The 21,790-nt window shown below is 42.8% G+C and overlaps 1 protein-coding gene across 9 annotated transcripts in view; it reads right to left on the minus strand.

Annotated features, from left to right (window-relative positions):
* The window catches only part of ST3GAL3 (ST3 beta-galactoside alpha-2,3-sialyltransferase 3), a 205,134-nt gene that overhangs the window by 26,431 nt on the left and 156,913 nt on the right, over positions 1–21,790 (minus strand). For all 9 annotated transcript variants that reach the window (XR_012629841.1, XM_074876235.1, XM_074876241.1 and 6 more), the window contains one exon: positions 1,791–1,937. Coding sequence is in view for 8 of the 9 variants with exons in the window: in XM_074876235.1 (XP_074732336.1) it covers positions 1,791–1,937 (147 nt within the window). In the remaining variant the exon portion in view is untranslated. The remainder of the gene's footprint in view (positions 1–1,790; positions 1,938–21,790) is intronic.

The raw sequence follows: 21,790 nt of genomic DNA on the forward strand, positions 1-21,790 counted from the left end.
AATTTGTATCAGCAGGATCCTACTCAGACTCTTCTTCCCTCTTTACACTGCAGCAGTAGCTTCAGTCAGAGCCTTTGCACTGATGCAGCAGCATTCACTAAAGCGTGAAGTCCCAGCAGCTCCATGACAGCAGACCATAGTTGACATCTGCAGTAAAATTTGTATCCACAGGCTAAAAATATTCTCTCTCTCTGTTTTTAAACTGTGATATAATCACTATATTAGAGTGTCCTTGCACAGACAACACAGGGTATACTAATGTCCCAGCCCCACAGATGCACCTGCAGAGCTCCTGCTGCCCCAGCTGAAGGAATGAACTACAATTTACACAATCTAGCAGGGGTCATAGGCAAAGACTGCTTGCCTTAAAGCTCCATAAACTATTTTTAAATGCTCAAATGGACTTTCATGAAGTGAAACATCAGGTTTCAATTAAGATGCCTTCATTTTCCAATCTGATGTGTGTTAAACAACCTATCAAAACCTCATAAACTTCAGTTCACAGCATTTTCATTTCCGGATTCTCTCTTCTCCTCTCAGTTTAAGTAATATCTTGTGTATTAAAATAACGTGTTTAAAAATAAATACAAATCTGGAGAAAATAAAGGCAAAACTCTGATTATTTCTGTCCTTTACTGGGGCAGCAGGCCTGATTTTCCAAAAGACAAATGAAGACCACATTGTTCTAAGGGTAAGTTCTGGGGAATGCAGAGAAGTGAATTAAGTTACTTTCTAGCTGATGGGAATATTTGGGATAAGATACCTTCAGTGCACAGAGCACAAATCCAGTGCTTCCAGAATCCAATGACAGTGTCTGTACGTACATATGCAGCAATGTATTTCAGAAAGAGTCATTCTATGTGGCTGAATCTATCTGCACATCTCGCATACTGCATTTTAAAAAGCGAATTTCTTATCTCCAGGCACCCACCCATCTGACCTGCACAAAAGAAATGTCTCTAATATTTCTGAAGACTTCACGATACAATTAGAGCATGGAAAATGAGGCACTATTCTGTCTAGTCTGAATCCGTGCTGTGACATGGCAAATCTCCAGTACTGATAACAATGGAAGGACAATGCCAGGGGCAGAGCAAGCAAACCTTGTCCAGCAAAAGTGCTTCTCTCTGGGTTTGTCAGCTGTGCTAATGTGCCCAAAAATGTCACGTGTAGTCTCTATCAACAACTATATCACATGTGTACATGAGTTATTCACCCACCCAAGTAATACTTTCTCTAATGGTTGATATATTAGGTAGAGCAAATATAAATAGGTTCTGAGGACAGCATTGCAGTGTGAAATGATCCAGAAAACCCAAGTCAGCACCTACTCCACACTAACACTCCAAAAAGCTGCACTGGGGGTGAGAGATACGAGAATGACCATGAAGGTACTTGTTAATAACTATGACCTAAAACTATGTTTTGCATTGTTTTCTTTTGTAAGCATTTAGATCTAAAACTTGTCACTGTAAGATCAGAATTTCTTACCAAAAGCCCCATAAAACAAACCTTTACCCTCTTTTACTATAACCCTGGGATTCAACTTTACAGTTGTTTTCAAGGTGCTGCTGAAATGTTGACAATTCCCCCCCCAATCCTCAGTGTGCTCCAAGGAAGGATCTTGCCTTGGCCTGAAGGAGGCTGAGCGCTGCCACCAGAACAGAGCCAAAGTCCCTTCAACGTCCAGCAGTGGAGGCCCAGAGGAAAAGTAAGAACAGCGTAAGCCTACTCTGCTGCTTGATCTCTTGTCCTTCCCTGTGGTTTTGCTTGCTTCGTTTTATACCTACCCCTCTGCCCATCAGGCCGTTGTTGAAAGGCAGTCCGATGAAGCTGAAAGCTGCCTCCTGGATGAAGTAGGGATTCAGGATACGTATCTCATGAGGTTCCCTTGGGACACGGGTTGCCACTGACTTCCAAAAGCCATCAGAGGCACTCTGGTAACAACAACAAAAAAGGAATGATAAAACAACAAACACAATTATATACAAAATAGCTGATTGCTATTATTCTTAAAAAAAAGAAATTAAACGCACTACTGGCAGCAGTTCCCACTTGTCCCTGCTCCTTGCCACAAGGCACTAGTATAAGGCTGTAGTGGTGGGGTGCATCCTGGAGGGGTGACAGCAGCATACGCAGATACACTTGAGCTAGTCTGTATGACAAGTGTGAGGAGGACTGAGAGGCCTGGTCTTCAGCATGAATGACTCCCTCCCTGGTGCCATCTTTTCACTCTTATTGGCACCGCAGCTGGTTTGGTTAACGGCTTAAGCATTCCAGCACATGCTGTGATCACTCCCACCTGCCTCCAAGGGAATGTACCCTTGGATAGCAAATGCTTTCAAGAACATTCAAAGAGCTAAAAATGACTGTACAGCCCTACTTTGTGTGAGCTACATGCTTCCCACTTTATCCTAGATTTATCCTCCTCTGTTAGATTTTATGTGAATTAAGCTGTGAGCTTGTAAAGGTGCCATATTGTCTTGCGAATGGCCATGGATGTTCATGGTACAAGGGGAAAAAAGCCTAAATATGTCCTTTATGTTTGCCAATAGATTTGTTTTTTAATTAAAGTCTTCACCCTGCAAACATGGGAGAACGCTGGCCTTGAATACTGCTGCTCTGATAGACAGCCCTGCCCAGAGAGGGGTTCATGCCTCTCTGCCACATTACCTTATATCATTGCTCCTGCTGGCCCAGATGTTAGCAGGTATAGTATGTACTGCTCTCAAAATAACCGGAGGCTCAGTGTTCACAGGACTTACAGAACAATTACGTTCTGACATTTCACTTCTGTTTGGGTTAAGAATTCAGAGCAAGGCACAGGGAGGATGGCAGGAATTTTAATCTGCTAACCAATAGCTTTAGCAGGGTCATCTGACTGAATACCTCCTTGCAGCATTGAGCCATCTTCCCTGCGATCCCCATGACAAGCAACAGAGACAGACATTACACTCTACATAAAAAGCATGTGCTTTGAAAGTAGTTATTTACACCTGTTTTGGGTTGCTTCTAGCTTAACAGTGACTTTACAGTTGCTTTCAAGGCACTGCCTAAAATGTCGATGATCCCCTGCAAAATCCTCAGGAGCCTCCCCACCCAGTAGTGTTCACCCCTGTAATTACCGACGGTAATTCTGCCATAGCCGAAGCCTGCTGCATTTCACACACTACTTGTACTGCGCATGGCTCTTGTGAACTCCCATGCTAAACACCTTACAGAGGTTCCTTACAGACCAATCCCATGGTTATCTTTAGCTGCTGAATTTCACATTCTGAAAAATGAAACTTTGGTAGATGGCTCTTGCCACAAAAGGCATTAACACAGCAAATTCAATGAGTACACACACCATTATCCAAACCAACAGTCTAAGGCAGTCAAATGCCATTGCTATCCTGTTTTGGTCCCACGTGCCCCCTGAGAGCTGCCCAAGCATAATACACTTTTGCTGACCAGGGCAAAGATCCTGTGAGTTTAAGTTCACATTTTGACAACGGCAAAGTGCTCTCAGGAGCCTAAATGGAAAAAAGTCCTAATTAACACTTATGTTCTTTCATCATAGTTGAATTAGAAAGAATGCCTGGTGTCAAAGCAGTCCAACATCCATTTGACCAAGAGGTTTGAGGGATTTGTAAGTCAGCTGAGTTTTGCATCCTTGCAAAAATTCATTAAAAATTGGATAAATATTAAACATTTGGAATTTCCTAAAGGCACGTGCAAAGCAAAGGCCTTTCAGTTCCAGGGAAGGAGGGAAAAAAAATTAAATAAAAAAAAAAAATCACAAATTCCACTTGCATTAAGCATGCTTGAGGTCTCACAGAAATGAAGATGATAAACAAAAATCTTGAACAGCTACTCATTCAGTGAAACCATCTTATCATGGGTTTAAGCAGGCACACCCTGGAAAAATAGTGTGTGACCTTGAAACTAAAATAAATTTATAAGTTCAGTTATGATTTCACATGCAACTCTAAAGATGGCATTGCCTAAATTTTGCAAACAATTCAAACCAAAGGTCTGCAAGCTATTTAAAGTGGACAAAAGGCTCCTTTTGTTTGGAGTCACACTCCATAGGAGATTCTAGTCGGTCTTACATGGCTTTTACATTACACACAAAACATTAAAGAGAAAAAGAAGAAAGATTACAAGCATTTGAGACTTTTTGCTGTTGCCTGAGCTGTTCAGAAAGAGATAACCACACATATCAGAGTTGCCCATTTTCCCAGTGCTGTGTGAACCACTAGGACCATACCCGGGCTCCTCTCAGCTAGTTCAACACCAGTGCAAAACAAATGTGGAGCCTATGCCTAGCTGGGAACACAACCTGTCTGCTTTGGTCCCTTCTGCATGGCTGTTTCTCCTGTCATTCATCCAGACTATTTCCCTAAGCATTCTCCTCAGCTATCACACTGCTCTGAAACTGCTCTGGTTTCTCCCTTTTGACTCATTTCTATTTGCTCTGTGTTCTTCCCTGGAACTTTTCTGGGCAGTTCCCCTGAGATTATTACTGAGGGATTACTGGGGTAATCTTTCATTTTGGTGTGTTTTCCCTCTGTAGTTTCTAAAACGATTGTAGGGGGAAATGTGGAGTCTCAGCAGACAGCTCTCATACTTCCATCTATACAGTAGGCAATGCCCCATATAGGACTAAAGAACTAAAAACTGTTTTCCTGGCTTATAATTACTGAAATTCTCAGCCTTGTGGTTTGGCTCTACAAACCCTGTAGTTTTGAGCTACATCTCAAGCCTTGTGGTTTTGTTCTGCAGCTTGTCACTGGCAAGCTACAAAATGCAGCACCACCACAACTGCAAGCCCCGGGAGGCAGCTCCCCCGACGCAACCCCCTTGGGAGCCGCGGCGTCGGGCGCGCAGCCCCTTCCAAGGCTCCGCGCTACCGCTGATGCTCGGCCGCGGGCCGCTGCTGCGCCTGGTGTGGATGTTCGGGCTGATTGGAGACAGATGTTCAGCGAGGTTTCCAAAGCAATTACTTCCCATCGGGGAACACTGTCCCTTTTTAGGCTGAGAGGAGACAAGCAGCCACCCGAGGAGCAGCAGGCACCGGGAGGGAAGGCGCACTTTTCCGACCAGATTCGGGAGCTCAGACTCGCAGTTTGGGGTTGGGGGCATTCCCTGTTCTCCACTACAGTGACTAAGCCTGCGCTGCTTTAGGGTGGGCCCCTGAAGATGCAATATCTCCCTTCCTGATTATCATAATCATAGTAAGTCAGAAACCGAGTCTGAAAACTGCTTAGGCAATGTTCCCACAGTACCTCATCACCTCCTGCCATTGAGGTGGAAACCATAGGGTCCAGTTGGAAATCAGGTTCCCTGTGTTAAGTTCCCACCTTTATTATTTGTTGGTATCACTGTGCACCCAGAAACTCAGTCACAGCATTCGCAGTGCTAAGGGCAGCCAAAGGGACCTTATAGTATAAGCGTAAAGAAACAAGCAACACAGAGAGGCAGACAGGAAAGCATGACTGAAGAGCAAGTCTCTGAGGGCCACAGTATTTTTAAGCAATCTTGGAGTATTTTCAAAGTTGTATAATTGTAAAGGACATCGCTAAGGGTGTTAGAGGAGACTATTAAAAAATTAGAAAGAATTTAGATGGGCCAGACCTTTCAGGCCAGTCTCTTGCACAGGTCTCATCCAGGGAGAGAGGCAGAAATAGCCCCTCTAGAGACACTACTCCAGGAATAAACAGGTACAGACATGACAGACCAGAGATGGCAGGTTATGAGGAAGGGATAAAAAATGTCAAGGCTCACCTAATAGCTACAGGGACAAGACAATCCAGCTATAATTCGTCATTCTGTCCATTTGCAGAATACTGAAGGGTAATAGGGACAGCTGGTTATAAGCTATTTTTGTCTCCATCCAGTTTCCCATCTCCTGTTCTCAAATTTACCAAGGTGAATCACAATATATGCTAAAACAAAACATGGAAACTTGGAGCCTTAGCCAAGAAGTGCACCTCAATAGAAGATACAAACAGTTAGAAGCAAGCTGAGTCTCCCAGAACAGCATTTCTAATATACCAAGCAAAATGAAGGGTAATGCTATTGCATCCTGATGACACGGATGGTGCCTCTTCTGTACCTCTGTGAGACTGCTGGATTAGGAGTACAAAGCAGCATTGCTCTGGAAGACTTCTAAGTCTGATGGGAAGGGGACAGGGAGATTGCAAAGGTCAGCTAAGCACCACACAAAGTTGAATAATATCTAGGTATACAATACTCTGCTGCAGAGAAACAAGAAAGATGAAAAGACTGGAGAGAGAACCTGTAGTAAATGGAGATTACTGCTCTTTCAAACTCTGGTAACACCAGAAATGGAGACGAAGAAGGGCATGAGGGAAAGAAAAAGCCAGAGGATGACATACCAGTCATAAGACCTCACTGTGCCTGGGACATAGTTCACTGGGATCTCTGCCCCCACCTAAGCTGGAATGTGGTTTATTCTATACCCGTCATTCATAAGCACTCACTATCACACAAACACAGGGTACAGCAGGACTGCTGCAATCCATCTTGCAGAGGCTTTTGAAAGGTTTCTGCTCAGGCATAACTGGATTAGATGTGAAAGGTGTGTTTCTGCTAGAAAATAACCATCTTATCAGCCAATGTTGCATTTCTCAGCGGTCAAGTAGACACAGAGGCCTAGAAAATGCTCTTCTACAAGAGGTAATATAAATGAAGTTGCATCATTTGCACCGATTATCAAAGCAACAAGGAATTTTTAGCAACAAGAATAGAGGTGCTGAGAGCCTGCAGTCTGGGTTGATGGTCAACTGCCAGACGCACTAGCCCACACTTCAAATATATTTACCCAACCTTCTCAAAGTGATGGAGAACGCCTCACCACCCTCTGTACATGGCTCTGATGGCCAGCACTTATTCTGAATTTCCCTATCTTCAGTTCCTAGAGTCTAGAAAGGCTCTAGAGTCTAGAGCATTTTGTTCCACTCTTATCTGCCCCACTGAAAAGCTCTTATTCTGCCTGAAGCAGGAACACTGCAGATTGTGCTCAAGCCCTTCCCCCACCTCCTCTTTGTCCCACTGCCAAAAGAGATGCAGCTCTTGGACTGTCCAACAATATGATACTTCTAATCTTTTATAATTTTTATTTCTTTTCTCCAAATACCCTCCCACTGACCAAGTCTAAAATCGAATGGTTGTAATTTCCCAGGCTATTCCCTTGTCAGTATTTCTCATGTCCCAACAGCCTCACAGAACCCAAGAGAACTCCTGACAGGTTGTAAACCCCGCCCCCCCCCCCAAATCTAGCTTTTACTAATGTTTCTCAGTGTGAAACCCAAATACATTTTCTATACAGTGTTTTCAGTGGCAAAGAGCAACAAAGCATGATGGAGAAAAAAGCACCTCTTAATACATGGTACTACTAGAGTGCTTTTTTTTTTAAAGTAAAAATCTAACTATGTTTCTTCCATTAGTACAGTTGAGCTAATAATACTTCACTGCATTGGCTGGAGATTAATTTCTTTAGGCTTGATAACCAGGTTGAAAACCACAAGAGAAGGGAAACTTAATTCCAAATAGCGGTTGCGGACTTTAAACTTTGTGCTAGACTTATAAACTGTATGGCACCCCGGCTACACACAAAACTGGAAACCACCTGCCCTGTCCACAGATGCCAGCTCAGAAAGCAGCAACCTCAACGGTGACAAAAGGCATCTGGGACATGAGGGAGGCACTGGTGCATTACACACCAGGTCAGTTTGCTAAAATATAGCCGTGTGCTCTTTCCAATGGCTGTCAGCAGGAAGTTTCTGCCCTGCTTACCTGCAAGCATATATTATGAACAAGCAGAAAAGCATATAAAATGTGCCTCCTGAATTTCAAACTTCATTTGACCTACATAACTTTCAGTGCTACAGCTAACCTACAGACAGACACGGGCCTCCTGTGTTGCTGGTCTAATTCTGATTCACAGGACTAGGCAGCGTGAGGCCAAGACTGGCTCTAAAGAGTCAGGCGAGCAAATTTATTTTTATGCTATGTTGTAAATGCAAAGGAATTCTTTTTTCTTAATGTATTTCTCTGGTCTTATCTGTGTAACTGAGAGCAACATACAGTTCACAGTTGTAAGATAATAAAACACCATTGAAAAAGAGATTCTCCTGTGAAGAAAATGAAACTTGGAACATGTCAGATGAGTTGCAGAAAAAAACCTGAAGATTATTCTTACGAATACTGTGTTTCACAAGTCAAAACATAAATGATAGCTCACATATGGTGTGTCAGAAGACATGTTTGTACTATGCACAAACAGGGTGATGGATAGACTGTACTACAGACTCTTTTGTTCAAAACGTAAGCTGGATTTTGAGCCAAAATTTGAAGAAATATTCCTGTTTTGAAACAACTTAGGAAAAACGGAAGTTTTCAGTAAAAGGCATGGATTTAGATAATTTATGTTTCTGTTGTGGTTTTTTGTCTGTGAATAATAATAATCCTTCAATGAAAAAATATCTAAAGTAGTACAGTTTCAGAAAAATTCCAAAGAACAAGCCCTATAATATCACCATTATTTATAGGGTATTTTAATCCCATAAGGGACCAGCCCCTTTATTTCACTATTATTTTTATGACATAGTTTATGAAATGTCATACTTTCATAATGTCTATTAAAAGAATACCATGGCTGAAAGGCCAAATCCACGTGTTAGTAAGTGCTGAAGTAGGACAACAGCCCTGCAACTTCAGAGCTTCAGCTCAGGATTTCTGTTGTGAACAGTGACTTTCTGATTTTCCCACAAGATTTTACTTATATTGCCATATATCTAAGCGTTATACAAACAATACTTTCATATTTAGAGCATCTCTGGAATATTTAGCATGTATTACACCATTTTACAGGGGAGTAAACAGACAAAAGTGGATGCCCACAGTTTCCATTGCCTCCTGATGCTCTACTTCAGACACCTGAAGCTGAATTTTCAGAACATTTGTTAAGCTCACAGTAACACTGACTTTGCTGCTGCTGATCACCCAGCTCTCCTGCTGAACATCCAGCAATCGGGCATATCCACCTCATGAGACTTACATGTATTTGGGAAATTCTGATCTAACTTGCCCAGCATCGTATCGGTCAGTCAAAGGCTAAATCCCCTCAAGAGGAATCCTCAGGGTCTGTAATCAGGAGACCATTATTTCTCCCCTCCTTTTCTCTCTCCTATCCATAACATGTTCTGCAGCTTCTGCAACTACTCATACCAAGGCTGAATGTTTTGCATTACAGAAATTAGCCTAAATCTCAGTCTTCCCTCTCCACTAGGTAGACAGCTGTGTTCTAAAAGAGCCAGGATGCAATTATGTAATTAAGGATAACATCTGCACAGGAGAATGGAATTAATGTTGAAAGTGCAATGTTATTTCTTTGCTTTTCCTAACTTCTGACAGCTTGGTTTTTATAACCATAAAGCTCTTTAAAAAATCTTAAAGGGTAACTTGACATGTTTTTTTTAAAAAAATCAACTCAAGAAAAAAATCCACCAAAAAAAATCAACTCGAGAAAAACTCAATCAAATAGAACAATTAAACCCAGGGCACAGTCCTCTAAATGCAACTACAAGCTCCAGTAAGCTACTGTATTCTAGATCAGCTGCCAGAGGAGAAAAAAAATGAATCCTCTTATAGTGCTCCTGAACTGTTTACACCTAACAAACCTGCAAGTGTTTGAGGAGTTCCCTGCTGGTTGCAGACCCTTCCTTTCTCTGCTGTTCCCAGTACCCATCACCCTTCGACCTCCAATAATCCTGCTCGTGCCATGCACCAGACCAGGCTACTGCTCCTTCACGTTGCCCAGGTGGCTGGCAGGACATTCTTGAGCGTCCAGGAAAGATTCCCTGCTCCCAGATCTGTTGTCCATGCCCCAATCTCTTTGTGAAGAAGCAATTGAAGGGAAAATCCTATTTGGTTCTTACATCTCTGGAGATGCTGCATCCAGATTAACCGTATGGGGAGGGTGCCTGACCAGCGCAGGCAGGGCAGGGGAGCCCTGGTAGGACAGACTGTGCCCAGCGCACACAGCCCTGTGCTGCCAGCGTCTAACAGCCCCCATGGAACATCAGAGCCAGCCATGGGATTTCACAGAAGAGCAGGAGCTGCAGCAGGCTGCCATGGTAACACAGCCTAACCGATTCCCAGCCACTGCCCTGAAGAATTAGAAAAATCTCAGCAAAATAGGGTGGGAGCCTATTTTTTAATTTTTATTTTTTTAAACAGGGATAGAACCATGCATTTTCAGTAGCCTCATCCTGAGAGACAGCTAAGTTATTTTAGCTGAACTTTCCAGCTGTGCCAAACACATGGCGTGGAAAACATCAGCTCAAAGATGACAGTGTAATGGAATGATAGAGCATTTTCCCTGTTGCTTATAACAGGAAACATAAGGTAGTCCCAACTATAAGCACAGCTACCTGCTCCACTTACAACAGTATGCCTGCACAAAATAAAATTTAAAAAAATTCAAAAAATTTTAAAAAGCTGTCTTTGCAGGCTTTGGTGACAAAACATGAGGGCATCCCAGGGCGTCTGAGGACACCCATCAGCAAAGTCTTTTTTAGGGAGCTGAACTGGTTCATGAGTTTGAATACAAACAACAACCCATTAAACAACACATATTTAGGCTAAACTCTTGGCACATTACAACAAAAAAAGCTAAAGGATCACCACAAGAAGAATTATGGCCTAGAATCCCTCATTGCTTTCTGAAGTTATCTTCGAGTGAGTCTCTAGGGAAATTTTTACATTGTTTTTACAGCAAGAGTACACAGAAAATCTGTCTTCTCCTATTTTGGCATCTTTGCTGAAATGAGAAGCCAAATAATTTGTATGTTCACCGAGTGTTCATATAGAATATATACAAATTATTCAGGATCCTTTAGGAGGAGAAAGCAGAAGGGTCAAAATAACAAGATGCTGGGAAGATGCCAGGAAGCTGTTACCCTATTTTATTTTCTAGATTTGCATTAGTAATAGATGCTTTACAAAAGAAGAGTTTTTAAGTAACATTATTTAATATCCTTAAAAGATGAGAATTTAAATAAACTGTAATCCAAACAGAACATTTACACTTAAGTTTTTTTTCCAAATAGTCAAAGTACTGATTGCCTAGGCCAGGCTCAGTATTTTCCATACTGTGGTCAAAGTCATTTCATGGAAAATGGCCAGACACAACTGATGGACCAGTTGAGAAAAACTTCCAAGTAGACCTACCAAAAGCCTTGTGCACCCCACAGCTTGGCCATTTTCCTTCAATTTTATGCCTCTGATTAAAAAAATAAATAAAAAATAAGAATCTTTTACAAGCTTGGTCTTAACTAAGAAGAGAAGAAACACCCATAAATTTGCAACTGTAAGAATACAAATACTACAAAAAAATGTGAGGTCTTCCCAGAATCTCTCTTGCTTACTACCTTCACATGGCTTGGTTTATTTTCACTTCTGTTGTCAGGACAAGTGTTCACATTAAATAACTGAGAGTGTTGAGGTAGGAGAGAAGCTGAATCTAGAGAGGGAGGAGGTCAGGGATTCGCACCCCACACACATAGGAGCATCCTCCTCTCTTGCAGAAAGAAGCTGCCGTTCTTCTTGGGAAGAACGAAGCACCACACACAGCTGGAACACAGGGGGAGAGATAAATTTAGGAAGATAAAAGCACACGGGGAGTTTAGTTACCTCAATGTTTATTATAGCAAACTGGAGATATAGGTCAACCCCCTGTCCTGGAGCCCTCAGCGTTTCGAGGCAGAGAAAACGTTACAAATTGCTCAGACAGCACTAACTATGCAAGTAATCCACGGAGCCCGCCAAGGAACACATGTGTTTCAGGCATAAATCGTCCAATCTATTCCTTTCTGAATTAACATCTGTCATCATGACACCACTCAAAATGACTGAAGACTGGATCATATTAACAACCACACATCTTGGATAAATATTTACTGTTCAGACTTTTTTTTTTTTCAGTTTAAAGAAAAAAAATTCAGATAGCAAAATTCCTGGAGCTGTGAAAGGGGATTCTCTTTTCAGCCACTGATAGAAAGCATGTGATTTTATTTACAAAATCAAATCAGTGTTTTCCCCTCCTCTGTGAGTCTTCACACTGCACATGGGTGAACTCACAGCATCCTGTGGTGTTGCAATGCTTTCTGAAGGGCTCTTCTGGGGGGTTTTTTGTTATGCTGGAGGTTGCTCACCTCAGAGACTCCACAAAGCCTTCTCCCCTGGGATGCAGAAACAGATCTGGCTAGTGGTGCCCCAGGAAGTGAAAAGTTTGCTGTGACCCTTGCAGACAGCTAGATGAAGCAAATAACTTTCACAAAAATCTGTCAAGGGTATTGCTGGCTTGCTATCCTGTTGCTCACGGTCAACAAACGGGTCATAGAGAGTGAGGACAGGCGTTCCCAGAGTCACAGAACAGGATGGCGAGATGGCAACACAAGAGTTGCAGCCCTGTCCTGGGTTCTCCCAGGAAACAGAATTTTCCCAGATACTGGATTAAATTGGTATTTCAGAAAAAGGTGTCAGCAGTCAGTGCTCACCTCTGCAAGTCTGTCATTCGAGTAATATAAGCACAGATTTCTAGAAAATTACATCTGTCCAGGCTGATTTTATCTAGCTTCAGCTCCTAGCAACCACATTCTGCTATTTCTTCTCAGCACTGCTTGAAAGGCCAAGAGAGGTCCTGCCAACATCCTCCTGGACATCCTACATAGCAGGAAGCAGTGCTCCCTCCATCAGCAACTTCTCCTTCCAGTCTTTTACTCTCACACTGCTTGAACAGAACTTTACCAAGATAGCCAGGCTTGATTTTAAGACTTCAAGAGAAAATTCATCAAGCCTGTAGGGCAGATGCAGCAAAAATAATTATATTGATATAAATGTGCTGCCTTTTTTGGTCACTTGCCTAGCTTCAGATATACTTCTTCCTACTAAATTAAAAAGTCTTCTGAGAAAAAATGTTCCCTATAGGTGGATAGAGAGAGGCTACAAGTAAATCTCCCCAAAATCTTATGCATAAGCTAAATAAATTGAACTCAAATCTCTTAGACTAAGGGAGGCTTTGCATACTTCCAATGACTCTTGTAGCTCTTTACTGAAGAGTTAACACAGAACATCTTTATTCTATGAACACTTGCATGAATAGCTGATACCCTCTGGGCGACGTCTCAGTTTCACCATTGAAGATGTTCTCTGACTCTTCCCGTGTGCTGGATTCACAAAGCACTGCTCCAGTATGGAGGAACATCTGCTGCACACATGGGCAATGCAATATCCTCAGCAGGCATCAGCTGCACTGCTGGTGAAGCCATGTATGTCTGGATGGAAGAGACACCCACGTGTCTGCATGGGAGGCCAGGTGGAGATGATGCCGTGCGAGCTCAGCACTTAAGTGTTCATTTGGTCTGCCAGGTGCCCAATCATGTACGTATGGGCCAGTGAATATGAATGTCTTGGCCAGCGTGCAACCACCAGGCAGCAGTGAGGGGTAAAAGGGAGGATAGAGCATACTGTGTATTTATGAGGTGGGGGAAATCTGAGAGTATTGTGGTGCAAGAGGGAGGCATGAGGGAGCAGGATATAAATCCACAGGCAATCAGCCAATTTCATTAGCTCTGCTGTTTATGGAATTGTGTGTTTCATTAAGATCAACATCAGATTTGGATGAATTACTTTACATTGCCTCAGATATTCCAAGCCTACTTTTGATCAATGCAGCTAACCAGTATAACCTGAGTTTACATGGACTATCACCGTGAAATGCACCTACCAGGATTTGCACAATATTTATGTCTGAATATTGCCAGAGCCTGCCAAAGAGGGCAAGTGCAAAATGAACACCCTCCTGATGCTTTTTCAAGACAGCTGCACTAGCTCTTCAGTTGGCCTTCGCTCATGTTGGCTTTTCAAAAGAAGATGTGGAAAAACTGCAACTCTTTATATTATCCACCTTTTTTGACTTTGGTTGAGTCACAGATGAAGAAAGAAGGAGCGATCAAATATCTAGGAAAGGACAGCAACCGTCAATTGGATGGCAGCAAATATCAGAACAGATTAGAAGACAACAATTTTAGGAAGAAATTGTCACAGGATAAAGCAGGTTAGTGAAGTAATCCCAGAAATTATGTCCTACTATGGCAACGATTCAGTCTCTTCAGGGGGTAAAATCTGCTTGGGTCTCTTCATTTAAGAATGATGTGAAGGAAAAGGAACTAAAGAAGAATAAAAATCTGACTGGAGTTCTCTGATTTTCATGTCACAGCTAGGATTACTGAGCCAGTAATGAAGATGATGCTGTCCTGGCAGATATGGGATAAAGGTTCTCTAAGGACTACTGAAGTCTAGCATGAGTAAATGCTTCTCATCTTTTAATAGGAAGTATAGTGCAAGGAAGACTGGAGTTAGGTAAGATCAAGCAAAACAAGGGCCAAAAAATAGGACAAAAACCATGCATGGTGTGGGAATGACTGGAAGGGCAGACACATCAACCATTTTTATTTGAATTTTAAGGATAAACTGTCTAAAACTGGGGTAATCAAGGATGTTATTCCTAAAAATATGGATACTTCACAAACTTTTGATACCTGGAATTTTTTCATCCAGAAAATAGTGTACTTATGGCTATATTTTATCTTCTTCATCTGCCCCAGAAGCTTAGGTGAACGTGGCTACAGACTTGTGGATATTGATGACTATCCAATCCAGGTGGACAAGTTTTATTGTCCAGCGTGCATCCATCTGATAATATTAAAAGTTATAAAGGCACACTGCAACAGCATCAGAGCAGCTCCTGTCACCAATTGATGCTTGACAGTGTACTTACAGACACACTAAGTATGTCTGGGTGGGAACAGCTCTCAGCTATGTGGTGACCTGCCTAATCTTATTACACTGTTGCACGCAGGTATGTATGAATGGCAAGCTCCAGCCTGCACCTTCCATACCAAAAACCTTCCTTTGGGAATCTGGCCAGGAAGTCTCCCCTAAGGCCCACGTTGCAAACTGGGTCATTTGTCTACGGAGGTTCCTGTATGGTCCTCATCACAGTGTTAGCTGAAAGCTTGTTAAAGCTATACATTACAGAACTAAGGTCTTCTCCCTCCTCTGGTCAGCAGGGACAAGACTTTGTACAGCATACTTATATATTTTCCAGCCTCTCTTTAACCATGACTAGAAAAAAACTGACTCACCTTCTCTCCTAGGGCACCAGTGTTCATACTTCTGATGTCTTCTGGAAATGGCTCTGGTCTCCTAGGCCAGTCACAGAGCAGGATTTATTTTTTCATATGCAAGTCTTCCTTGGTTCCCTTGGGCCATTCCCACCAATGCACTGCACTGAGGGAGCAGGTCCTGACCATGGGAGCACAACCCCTCAGGCAGTATGGACTAACCTTCTGCACAGCCAGAGAGAGATATCAAAACCTAAAATCATCCAAGAATCATCCCAGAAAGACAAACTAAACCCCAGCTACTCTCTATCAAAGGAATATGGAATATTCTCCACAGAACACATCACACAGACTCTCCCAGCTCTTCTTCTCAGTCAGAGACTTGGCAGGAGCCAGAATGGTCTGCCTCATCTTTTCACTTTACTACAAGGAATTTTCTCTGCTTCAGGATTTAGTAATGGTTCAGTTGAACCATCCTGATGAGTTGATATTTTCTGCTATCAGTTCCTCCTAAAATCTCCCCACGCTCTGTGAGTGAAAATGGCCTTTTGTACCATGTGCTAGAACCACGGGACAATCACCCCTGAAAAGGCTTTCTTGCCTCGTCCCCAGTGCAAGCCTCATCATGTCCTTTATGCATGTTGGCTGCCTTACTCACCAGTCATGCCTTCCTATATTATACTTCTGAAGGGATTAGTTACAAATGGCTATTTAGGTGAAAACTCAAATTTTTGAAAGAAATGGTAGAACCCTTAATCTGACTTCCCAATTCAGAAGCTTCTTCTCATTTATGATGGAGCAGCAAGGCTAGCTTCTGTCCCCTTTCACCCGGGTCCAAGGAGAGCAGGAAGACACAAGGCAATGCCTACTCAGGCATATCTCTAAGCAGATGGGCTACAGCTCTGTCTCAGCACAGGATCAGGCATCACAAATCTGTAACCAAGCTTTGCAGTCATAATGCATTAAGACAACTAGTGGTGGATTTACAGCTCCACCAAAACCAGATGAAGAGTCTTTCTCACAGTCCCTTAAAAACTGAAAAGACTAACTGTATACAAAATATTTTAAAGCAACAAGCTCCTGGTAGGAGGAAAGGGAAAGAAAATATTTGCAGGCCAGAGGCAGACTCTGGAGTGAAACTGCCAGTGGCAGTGGCCACTCCATTTGTCACCAAAGGCAAGTGACAGCATTAAAAAAAGCAGGTTCCCCCTTCCCTAGTCCAGATCCAGAGAAACTGCCTGCTCAAGTTCCAAACAAGCTGGAAATAGACACATGTGGATGAAGCTTTACTTGGGGTTGGACAGCAAGAACAGATTCCCAGCCTCACTATTTCCCTCAAGCCGACAGGAGGAGCATGGTGGCTCCTCAGTTTTTTTTCAGGGATGCAAAACAGCCCACAGGCAATGTTGTTTCAGACTCTGAGGAATTCACAGTGTACTACAAGGCTGTGATGTTCACAGTCTGCCCTAGCAAACACACAGCATGACAAGGCCATTAACTAATGGAAGAAGAGAAGCTCTAAACAAAAGCTCAGCAGACAGTGAGGGCTCTGGCAGCAGTCTGGCCTTGGCTCTAGCACAGTAACACAGGCTGATCAAGGCAGGAAGGTATCATAACATACATTTTAGCAGGACTAGAAGTAACCTGTTGACTTAAAGCAGAAATATAGCTCCCAAGTAAAAGGTTAAAAAAAATTGTCCACTGCTGTTACATCCAAAAGATCTCCACAAGCAGCAGTCACATGCTGTGACAAAGGAGGAGGGGTTATGGCATGCCCATGGCTGGAGTCTCAACATCTGCTGGAGGACAACTGCTTTTCAGATGGCATCGCTGCTGTGTGCAAGTTGACAGAGGCATGTCCCTGCAAGGGACAGACAACCGAACTTGGCCTCGCTTGCAGGCAGGTGCTCACTCGCTCCTATGATTTTTGCTATGAAAAGAGCTTCAAGGTGCCGCAGGCACTTACTGCACAAGTGACTCCTCCTGGCAAAGGCTGCAGAGATTCCTGCTGGAAGCATCCACAGGCTCATTACTACATGAGAAGGAAGCTTGTGAGCTGCCAATTTCTAGTGAAACCTTTGCCCTCACTTGGCTGCTTTACCACCATGTGCCAGATGTTCAGGGAAGTGAGCCCTAGCAAGCAAGAGAGCTCCTTCTGATTCACTAATGACAGGCAAAAAACCCACCCTGGAATCAGCCTCAGCACTGGGCTGTGATGACTGGTTTGCATAACTAGTGCTTGTAAATTCCTCTCTTTGTTTCGGGAAGCATCTACTCTCCACACAATAGAGAAACCTTCAGCTTTTGACCATTATTTTAATAGAGCAGTACATGGCCAAACCTCCCTCCCCCTACAATTCCTTTGGTACTTTGGGTGTTCAGGAAGAGGTTCTGTCACTAAGAGACCTGGGGTGATGCAGGACAGTACAACAATGGGAAGCAGGCAAGGTGGGTCACAATATGTATGGGTAATGTCTCTTGGCAAAAAGAACAGTCCAGGAGAGAGTGTAACTGTTCTGAGTGACAGTCCATGAGTAATCCACCTCTGGGGATGCACTAATAACAGCCGATTAATCAGAGGGGGGGTGCCTGGGAGCGTCAGCAGGCTCTTGCAGCAACAACTGCAAGTCAGCACTGCCAGACCAGCCACCACAGATGCACGAACAACTCACATCTGTGACCCTTCTGCAATAATCATGGGTTCATGCGACTGAAGGCTGTGGGACTCCAACCCACTTCCTTTCCACTTGTACAATGACAGGTCAGCATAGTGCAATACTCCCCTCTGCTAACCATGTTAACCTTTCTTCATCCCACACTCCCTTTCCCTCATTTACTTGCAACACGTGCAATTATTTTCTCCTTCAGTTTATAGTAATGCTTGTTAAATGACTGAAATCAGATTATCAGGGTTTTAGTGGCTCAGGTTTACCCACCTTTCCCCTCCTTAAAGACAGATCTATACTCTCCAGTCATACAGTACTGCCCTAACTTGCTACAAGACTTGTAATTTTGAGTGCCAGCTCACCCAGAGCTCTATGATGGAGACTGCCTTTGTTTTCCTGCTGATGTTGAATAACATCACAGCCAAACCTATTCTTTTTCTAGACTAATCTTTTCTCTCAAGTTTTTATTTGCTTCCAGGTATTTCTGGTTTAATGAAATAAAAAGCAGCCGAGCTTTTACTTTTTCTTTGGTCCATATTCTACTGTTCCTCTTTCTGGATATAGTGCCGCCCAGGGCACCGAGGCATCACACAGATCTCCGGAAGGCTGTTGCACCTGACATATCAAATCCTCTGCCTCACCGTTCTGCTGCTGCTTCTGCATCACACTGATTCTTCTTCCTTGTAACATCTCCTGAAAATCCTCCTCTCTACAAAGCACTTAGCCCTTCCTCAGTATGCAAGTGCTGCCAAAAGACTAACATAACGCAGAGCAAATCCCTCTCAGCTGCAGGGAGAATAAGCTTATCTGACCACTGACTCCAGCAATAAACAGCCATTCGCCTTTCATTTAGTCTTTCTCAGATAAACTCCCTTTGATTTCACTTATTTGAGAGATGATTAAGTAAGGGTCCTAGTACCTAGCCCACAACCTCTCATCAAGCAGGTGCAAGCAGCTCCATGTCTGGTGTCTGAAGGAATTCAGAAAGTCTCATACCCCACCTATGACACTACCATGGACATATGCAGTTGCCATCAATGTTCAAAGCAAAGGAATAAGAGGGCAGAGTTTGGCCCATTTTTTTGAGGAATGTGTCCACTTCCACAGCAGTCATGTTCTTTAGCAGGATGCTTCCATTTCCCTTATCTCTATCCTGAGGTCAGACTCCTGACTAACTACTGGTTTGCAGTGGGGATGAGGTATGACTGAGGGACAGGCCTAATGTCAGATAAGGAATAACCAACAGTGGCATAAAGAGCTCATAAGTCAAGCAAGTGCCTCAAGATGAATCCAGGAAAAGAAAAAAACCTCCTTTTTCTCTGGAAAATCAGCTGAGAGAGAAACAGAAACTCTCCACAGAGAGTACTGGGCAGGCATTTGTCATTTTGAACCTACCACATGCTGATAAAAATACTAACACTCACTACCAGAACAAACAGACGCCTACGTCTTATTCCCATAGCACTGTTAGTTCTCCATCGGGTCATTTCTTCTAGCTAAGAGACAGCACTTTTTGCATCGGTTTCCACTAGAAAAAGCAGCTGTGCTAGCCATCTGCTTGCAGCTAAAGCCAGTGACAGCAAGATCTCAGCCTCAAATAGAGAGAGATCAGACTAGAGAGGACAAGACAGATGTTTTCCAGTCACCTGGACTGTGTCCTAAAGTATTCAATGAACTGGCTCAGCAGCCTCAAAAACCAGAAGTGATTCCCTTTTGGAATTTGTCTAGAACAGGTAGGGTGTCAAAGGATTGAAAAATGGACAGAGTAATGCCTAGCTTTAAGAAGGCAAAAAAAGGTAAAAGAGTTGATTTATGATTTCAATTCTCAGAATACCAGGATTCATTATTGGTAAGCACTGAAAAAAATAACAAATACCGAGTAGCAATGCAGGTGGATTTGTCAAGAGCAAGTCATTATTGAAAAAAAAATAATTCTTTATACAGGAAGAAAATTATCATAGGGGATAAGCAAGACATGAACTACAATTCAGTAAGGCTTCTGACATACCTCTTTCACAAACATGCCAAAAAATGTTATTAATGATACAAGTTCAGAAGTGGCCAAAAACTATCCAGGAGGAGTTCTCAGTGGGCTCACTGTAGAAATGGAAGGATGTTATTACTTTGGGGTCTGCCTAGGAACCCTTTTTGTTTGGTGTTTTCATTATCAACCTGGATGATGGAGTAAAAAGTATGTTTACTAAATTGCAGAGGACATGAATCTGGAAAGAATGGCAGGTATGCTGGAAAGCTCTGCCAAAAAAACCTGGCAAACTGGAGAAGCGCTCTGGAAGAAAGAATCGGTAGGGACAAGTGCACAATGCTGCTCGCTGGCAGGAAGAGCCAACGGCACAAACACAAAAGTGCAGAGCTGGGGAAGTAGTTGCTCTTCAGCTCTTCCTGAGACCTGGAGTCTCAAAGAACTGGACCCTCACCTTCAGTCCCATGCCACTGTGGAAAAGGCAGTCAAAACAGCAGATGTAAAAAGAACGAGAACCACGAGGCTAGTGAAGCAGCTGTTTGCTCCTCTCTATTTGCTGTACTCCGTACATTTTTGGGCACTGCTCTTTAAGAAGAAGATGAATCAACTGCAGGCATTCAAAAGAGCAACAGGAATTAAGAGATCTGGAAAACATCACCTACAAGAACTGAAAAAACCAAAGTGTTTATTCCAAAGAAATGAAGGATAAGGAGCCAACCACAAGAGCATTGAAGTAACACGCAATGCAAGAAGCTCAAGTTCTTTGTGCTCTCTGCCAAGCTGGGCACTGAAGCACTCAGTTAAGATTACTGCAATTGCTCTCCCCAGTCTTTTAGCAAGTTTTAACAAACTATTTGCTGCATCCTTCCAAGAGCAGGGGATACCACATTAGTGATGACCGCATGACTACAAGCATCAGGTGGAAATTCAATTTGTTTTGAAGTAGACCAATCCATCCTTTGAACTTCACGCTAAACACTAAGAGTCCCTACAACTGCGTTCAGGTTGCAGGGCACTGACACTGCCAGGGCTTTCCCTTGCCCAAAATGAAGAACACGAACATGCCATAAACCAGAGAAAATTACTTTTGACTCAGTTATTCATGTTACAAAATCCCACTTGTGCTTGCCCAGAGGCTCGACAGGTAACTTCATCTGTCTGGTACTAGGAAAATATTTGGAAGTTGGTGACAGTGTGAAACAAGAGCAAAGTATGAGCCCTTAAGGCCACCTGTGTAACAACCCTATACAACTATATTCCCAGACTGTTCCATTCTGTATATGGTGAGCTGCCAACCTCCTCTTCGTGTCTCTAAACACACAATATAACATCCCATCCTCTCAACATTAATCCATTTGTCTGGTTATTTGTTGAAAAATCGTTAAGAACATTTGAAAACAGATACATAAGATTTGTAAAACAAGAACCATACCCAAATAGAGGGCATTTATTCTGGATTCCATGTCAAGAGATAAAGACAAACCATTCACTGAAAGAGAAGTCATTGATTACAACCTGATTCCATTTAGGAATGGGGGAATTACAGAGAACATTCCTGACTAGTAATAGATCCATGGTACTTCAGAAAGGCACTAATGCAACTGATTGGGACAAAATATTTACATGGGGAAAGCAGTGGATTCACCATTTCAGTGTTTTAAAATTAGACTTGATACTGTCCTTCTGGGTGATACTTTAGCCAAACACAAATCATGAATCTCAGTACAGCAATAACTGAGCAAAATACAATGACTTGTGCTATTCAGGAAGTCACATTAAGTCTGTGGACTGTATGTAGCCCTTTCAAGAAGTTGCGCTGCTGCTGTCTCTTCCTCCCCTCCTGAGCCATCACATCCTTATCCCCAAACTCCCATTTCTTCCCCTTGCCATTGCATTTTTCCTTCCTCTGCTCTGAAGTCTTAAGAGTCCATAAAATCCAGGCAAAA

This window comes from Strix uralensis, chromosome 8 (assembly GCF_047716275.1).
Source record: "Strix uralensis isolate ZFMK-TIS-50842 chromosome 8, bStrUra1, whole genome shotgun sequence".
Taxonomy (NCBI): Eukaryota; Metazoa; Chordata; class Aves; order Strigiformes; family Strigidae; genus Strix; species Strix uralensis.